Genomic DNA, 7,036 nt, shown 5'->3' on the forward strand with positions numbered 1-7,036 from the left:
AAGAGCTGGATGCTTAGCCACCCAGGTGCCCCCAAAGTGATATCATTTTAAAATTCTGTTAAATGGATAAGAACCCATGGAAGTTTCTGTGGGTTGTCCTCTGGCCACACACACACACACACACACACACACACACACTCAGCTTTCTGGTAGACCTGACTGTTCTGACATTCATGAAGATAGGACTACTTATACCAGGCCATCAATGTTTCTAATTCTCAGTCATTGGTACAATCAACATGACTGAATGGCATCCTTTGGGGTTCTAGAAACTAACTTCTAAATTTAGGCTTATGTACAGAGCACACAATGCATACTTTGAAAAGGACTGGGACTGATCCAGCCCTTCCCAGGTTTAAAGGTCTGGTAACCTTTCCGTAGAGAACACATACCTCCTCAATGGCTCACTGTTTACGTTTGCCGGGAGCTATACCTGGAGAAATGTTTCAAGTTTCTTTCTATTGTTGTCTTTCCTAACCTTTAATTTCCTTATACTCAGGTGTTTTTTTTTTTTTTTTCTTTCTTTTTTTTCCCTCCTAATCCCACTGCTGAGCAGAAGCCTAGATCAAATTAAAGACAGCAGAGCAGGCCAGGAAAAGGTCCTACCAGCAGGACTGGATGGGCACCGGTGCTCTCTCTTGGAACCAGATGAGACTGCATGAACGGCCCAGGGTGACTACCTGGAAATCAAGTTTTTTGTTTGTTTGTTTTTTTGAGGAACTCTGCCCTACTAACTTTCCAGCTGGAACTCTGGGGCTTGCCAATTCTACAAGGTCTTTCTGATACTGTTATCTTTCCCTTTACTGATACCATTTGCAGGACTCGCGGTGGAATGATACCTCCAAGCAGTATCTTTACTTCCTGTTTCTCTAATCCTTCCCTCGAAAATTCGCCCCACCCCACCCGGAGACAACAGTTGGTCCTTTGAAGCTTCGGATAACTATCTAGCCCCTCCTACAATCTGCCCCACAAGCTACAAACCCTCAAGTCAGGCACCATCGTAGGTGGTGGGGTAGTGATGGGGAAGACGTGGACGGTGGTCCTATTTCAAAGACAATCATCTGATTCCGTACCCTTCAGGAACCCAAACACTGAGGGGGTAGGGCAGAGGAGATATGCGCTTAGCGGGAAATGATAATCCAATGCTGGCAGTAGGGGCCTCCAGGAGAGGAGAACCCAGAGCTGAAGTACCACCCGTCTTCCAGTGACTGGCGATGGCTTCAAGAGGTGCATCCCAGGTGGAGTAGAGAAGATGAACTGGAGTTAGACAGAGATGGTCGGAGGGATATCTGAGAGAGGACATCACAAAAAGCCCCTCTCTTCCCCCAGATTAAGTGAAAACTGCCAGAAGTGTGGAGGGTCAAGCAGTTGCTGAAACATCAAGTCTGAGGCATCAAGTAAAAAAAAATGGAAGTAGAGCGATGGGTTAGGGATGCAGAAGGGGGAGGAGTCAGGTCATGGAGGTCACGTCCCAGTAAGAACTTCAACCTGATCTCAAGATAATGAAAAGCCAAGGGAAAGCTCCAAGCAAGGAAACAGTAGGTGTTGTACTAACCCACCTGAGAGCTCCGTCCACCTGCCATTGCTGCGTTCTGGGAAGCAAAGATCCCTGCAGACTCTGTTCCACCAAATTGTTTGCGTCCAGATTATGAAATGCTTCCAAATTAAGAAAAACTTAAGCATTTAAATTAAAAATTAGCTTCCTAAATATCTGCATATGACCTGTGTAAATACGGAACATATCCAGGAGTCCTTTGTTTCTCACTTACACACAACAGGGTGCCTAAAATGAAGATCATTTTTCTTTTTCTGTGTATTTTTGTGGTAAACTTAAAAACAGTATATGTGGGGCGCCTGGATGGCTCAGTGGGTTAAGCCTCTGCCTTTGGCTCAGTTCATGATCCCAGGGTCTTGGGATCGAGCCTCACATTGGGCTCTCTGCTCGACAGGGAGCCTGCTTCCTCCTCTCTCTCTGCCTGCTTCTCTGCCTACTTGTGATCTCTGTCAAATAAATAAAAAATAAAAAATCTTAAAAAAAAAAACCAAAATACTATAGGTAAAAGGCAAGAGAGGCGCCTGGCTGGCTCAGTCGGTAAAGCATGTGACTCTTGATATCGGGGTTGTAAGTTTGAGCTCCACCTTGGGTGTAAAGATTACTAAAAAAAAAAATCTTGGGGTGCCTGGGGTGCCTTTGGCTCAGCTCATGATCTGGCCTAGGTCCTGGGATCGAGCTCCGCCTGGGGCTCCCTGCTCAGCCGGGAGCCTGCTTCTCCCTCTCCCACTCCCCCTGCTTGTGTTTCTGCTCTCCCTAGCTCTCTGTCAAATAAATAAATAAAATCTTTTTTTTTTTAAAGTAAAGAAAAGGTCTACTAATTGTAAAGACAAAGTCTTCAAGACACTTCACAGTCATTAGGTTCAAAGTCTCAGCATGTTTGCTTCTCCCCACAGCCTTCAGTAAGAACATTAACTAAAGAACACCTCCCATTTCCACCAGCTCACAGAGGGAAGAGCTAGACCAAAGCCCGTTCGAGATAGGGACGGAGGAAGCTGGCACAGAATGCTGTGCGGGGTTGGCAATCCGTTCAGCAAGGACAACTTCCCGTGACTCCAGCGAGCACAGTGGCCCTGCTAAGCCTCAGCAAGTTCACTGTGTTCACACACACAGACACACACACACACACACACACACCCCTAGCACTCCATATTCCTGCTAATCTTATTCCAGCTTAAGGTGGTCAGGTAGAACCTACTTCCACTGTTCTTCCCCGCTCCCCCCCACCCGCTTACCTTACCCCCTTTCTGAGATTCTGCAAGAAATTTGCTTTATTTATTTATTTTTAAAAAGATTTTATTTATTACTCTAGGAGAGCACACCTGAGTGCGTGCGAACAAGCAGGGGGAAAGAGAGGGGCAGAAAGATGCCACACTGAGCTTGGAACCTGACCCAGGGCTCTGAGATCGGGACCTGAGCTGAAATCAAGAGTTGGACACTTAACTGACTGAGCCCTCCGCCCCCCACCCCAGGCACCCAGAGAATTTGCTTTAGATACAGGAAAGGAGAAATGATTATTCCCTCCTTTTCTGGTGCAAGCTCAAACTTCAGGTCATACGGATCCAGGATTAGACCCCGGCTTTGCTTGGACATGATGTGTGAAGAGGAGCGTGTCACTTTGGTCTCTCTAAGCCTCTTTTTCTTCCTCTGTGCATGAGGATAACAGTGATTCTTTCTTATAATTGAAAGAAATGATGTAGAACACACACCTGGAGCAAACTCCATCAACCAAAACAGTATTAGAGATGCCAGCAACAGCATACTGCCATGTGTTTAAACTTTGTAAACAGCAAGAATGAACACTCACTACACTCTGGTAAAGTGCTGGTTTACTATAGCTCCTACAACTCTTTGTGATCTGACAATTTTGTAGCCCATGGGATAGAAAAGGTCTCTGTCCCCAGTCACCTTGCCTGTCCTCGTTCTGCCCTGAGTAGACTTTTGTGACCACCACTCCAATGTGGCTCTAAGGAATGCTGGGTCATTGAGAAAAGAGTCACTGCTATGAATCTACTTTCAACTACGAAGGTAGCTTCAAACCGCTCTCAGATGTGTCCATGATACCAAGACTCCGTGTAGAAGCAGGGAGTTTTTTCACATATACAGCAGGCATTATGGTCTTGTTCACACAGGGCTGACAGCCACAGCCCTGCTGTCACAACAATGGAAACTGGTTTATTGGGACATCACCAGGAACAGGTGCTACAGGTCACACAGGTGTTCTCAGACAACAGACAGAAAACAGAATTTTGAGAAGAAACTCAGTCCCGAATAAAAGAGGGAAGCTGGTGCTGTTTTCTGCCTTCAGTGGCCTGACAGACCTCAGACCCCTTTCCACATGATCATAAACAATGGAAAAGACTTCGCAGTCTACGAAATCAAGAGACTGCAAAGTGGAATTTCCAATAATCTGTGACTTCGAAATTGAGAATTAACTTTGGACCAACTCCCACTGTTGATCCCCTCTGTGTTCATTTTACCCATTCTCCTTGACAACAAAACATCAGACAGCTCTTGTTGAACCAAGTCGGTTGACACCTGGGTCCTTGGTCAGGTCTTAGGTTAGAGACATTTAACTGAAGAACTAATTTATCAACTTCCAAAGAAGATTCACAGATTCCAAAAACAGCCCGAGCAGCTTTGAGCAATGACTTTGAGGATGAATGGGATACTGTGTGACACGGTCTGAAAGGAACATACCTATTTCAAGTCATAAATTCTAGGATGCTTATTAAAAATCGATTTCAACACGCTGTAGCTGTGCTTATCAAGGACAATGAAAAGCATCCATTCACGAGATTGAGCTAGTATATGTCAATTATGCCTCAATTTAAAACACACACACACACACACAAAGACTGAGCTACAGGATACACGATCAAAGACAGCTTTGCCAGAGTTCCTGCAGCTTCTAATGCTTCTTAGATCACTATACTGCACACAGTTATAAGTTGGCACTAAGCTGGTCACTAAAAACAACCAGACTGAGGCGCCTGGGTGGCTCAGTCATTAAGTATCTGCCTTCAGCTCAGGTCATGATCCCAGAGTCCTGGGATCCAGTCCCTCATTGGGCTCCCTGCTCCGCGGGGAGCCTGCTTCTCCCTCTCCCACTCCCCTGCTTGTGTTCCCTCTCTCGCTGTCTCTGTCAAATAAATAAATAAAATATTAAGAAAAAAAAAAAGCAACCAGACTAATAGTTTTCTAAGCATTAAAAGTTCTGGTTTTTGTTTTTTGTGTGTGTGTGTGTGTGTGTGTGTGTGTTTTTTCCCCAAATAATCTCCGACGAGTCTGTTCTCTAGAAGCGCTGGATATTAGTGAACTCAGTCCATGAATACAAAAAAATTGGAATGGACATCGGCACATACCTGGAATCCTATTAAGTGTCACCCAGAAATGTTCATCGGGGCTGTAAGTATCTTTCGACCAGTGTAGAAGATCAATGGCCCTTTTGTCGTGGAAGACAAAGTTGACAAACTCTCTGGTCAGGGCCACATAGGCAGTGCCAAAGTAGATGGTCAGCTGATGTGGAGGTGAGCTTTTCAAAATATTAGTATTTTTCACAAAAGAGCCGTCTTTGCCTATGTGCTCCTGGTGCACGAACTTAGTCCGTCCAATGGCGTGAGCTGGGGGCAGCACCCCCGGGGTGATGTTTTTCCCTTTAAAGCTTTTCAGATACCGAACGATCTCCTTGTTGGTCTTCAGGGGGAAGTCTTGCCCACACGTGTTGATGGCGTACTTCCAGGGCACCTGGGACACCACGAGGTCTTTGAGGCAGTTCAGGTCAGCCTGGAGCCTGGAGATCCCCCCATAGACAACCGGCTCCATCTTGGAGGCCAGGAAAGCATTTGGGAAGCAGCTCAGCAACTGCTCTACTGACTTCTTGAATTCAACGGTGGCCTTTTCATCCACGTGAACGCAGTAGACATTCTGGGGCATGTAAACAGCTCGGAAGAGCCTCTGGAAAGTATCAAAGTCCTTATGGATGACCATGACATAAGCCAACGGGAAAGCAGCTTCCTCTTCCGACAGGGGGCTGGTGATGTAGTGATTCTGGGTCAGGTAGTCCTTGCACGGGACGCTCCCCAAAGGTGAGGGCAAGGTCCTCCCCCACAAAAAAGGAGCCTTATCTTCTAAGGCGTAATCACAGGCATGAATTCCGAAGTACTTGTGACTAGAGCCATTCAGCGACCCGAACCTCGCCCGCAGGTGTAACTGGCTGTTATAAAGTATCACAAATAGAAGCGCACTGAAGACCGTGAAAGCAAAAAGGCAGTACCTCCAAAAGTTCATTATTTTCACTTCCCTGGGGAAGGACGCGCTCTCCAGGGACTGAGAAATGACCAGTCCCCGAAACCGCGAGTGGGGAGAGGTTGGACCGATCGCTCTTCCCGGTCTTGAATTCCGACAGGCTTCTCCCGAGGGCTGGAGTCCTTCAGTCCTGATGCACTGTCTGCCCCAGCGCGGCGTCCATCCTCCGGCGGGGGTGCCGGCGGGAGGAGATGCAGCCGGAGCGCGCTCGGCTCTTCCGACCCGGAGGTGCTGAATCCCCAGCCGCTCTCAGCGCCGCGCTCAGCCCGGCCCGGCGCTCGCCGCCCAGCCCCGCCTCTGGGAAACCCTCCTCATTTGCATGCGAAATGCAAGTGGCGGATATAGCAAATTGCGTTCTGGAATGGACTTTCCACGGGGGCTGATTTTCCCTCGCTTCGCCCCGCCCGCCTTCCAAGCCCCGTGCTCCGCTCCGACCTCCCTGCTCTTGGCCGGCTCTCTCCTCGCCTTTTCGGCTCTCTCTTCGCCTTTTCGAGTGAAGAGCTTCTACTTTTTCTGCTTCGCCCCGGCAACCTGCTAGCAGCCCTTGCAAAAGCACAACATTTAGGACTCCTGCCCCTTCGGCTTTATTCGTCTTCCCTCTTTTGCATTTCAGTGTTATTTCTACCTCTGGGCACACAGACACAGGTAAGAAAAAATGCACTTGTACTAGGCGTAAGCGGAAAACTGTCAACGGCGACAAGAGTCTGTGGCCAGGTGGGTGTTCCTGGGTTAAATCAGACAGTCTGATCGTGTTACGTAGCATATACATGTGTGTGTAGGCTATGGGAAGAGGGGGAAAAAAGGATTACACTCTTGGAGTATGGGATGAGGGCAGAAGGAACCTAGCAGCGACTTGTAACATTAAAGGGTCAGTGTGGCTGACATAAATGAAATAAACACACCTTTCAGTTTGCACTGCCAAAGGGAAAGGTGATAGTCATTGTCCCCAGAAAGTTGGTTCCCCTTTCACACAGAGCTTCAGATAACGTGAACTCTTGCCAGTGTGTGGAGTCACTCGCCAGTGGTCTTTCAAAAAGTCTGACATCTTCAGATCTGAGGTCATTTCATACAAATCAAAGAAATCTCCTTCCCACCCAGCCCCCTCTTCTCCCACTTCCTCACTCTGAAGAAAGAACAAAGGCTTCGGGGTTGCTGCAAAATTCCTGGAAGTACCAG

The 7,036-nt window shown here is 47.5% G+C and overlaps 1 protein-coding gene across 5 annotated transcripts in view; it reads right to left on the reverse strand.

Moving 5' to 3' along the window:
- GCNT2 (glucosaminyl (N-acetyl) transferase 2 (I blood group)) overlaps window positions 1-7,036 on the reverse strand; it is a 96,407-nt gene that overhangs the window by 31,100 nt on the left and 58,271 nt on the right. Inside the window, exon 1 of one of the 5 annotated variants that reach the window (XM_047733093.1) lies at window positions 4,918-6,101. The exons of 3 other annotated variants lie outside the window; for them this stretch is intronic. In XM_047733093.1, coding sequence (XP_047589049.1) covers window positions 4,918-5,842 — 925 coding nt within the window. In that variant the 5' untranslated portion in view covers window positions 5,843-6,101. Of the gene's footprint in view, window positions 1-4,917; window positions 6,102-7,036 lie in introns of those variants that run through there. One more of the 5 variants, XM_047733089.1, reaches the window with a different exon arrangement.

The sequence above is a fragment of the Lutra lutra genome, chromosome 6 (assembly GCF_902655055.1).
Source record: "Lutra lutra chromosome 6, mLutLut1.2, whole genome shotgun sequence".
Lineage (NCBI taxonomy): Eukaryota > Metazoa > Chordata > Mammalia > Carnivora > Mustelidae > Lutra > Lutra lutra.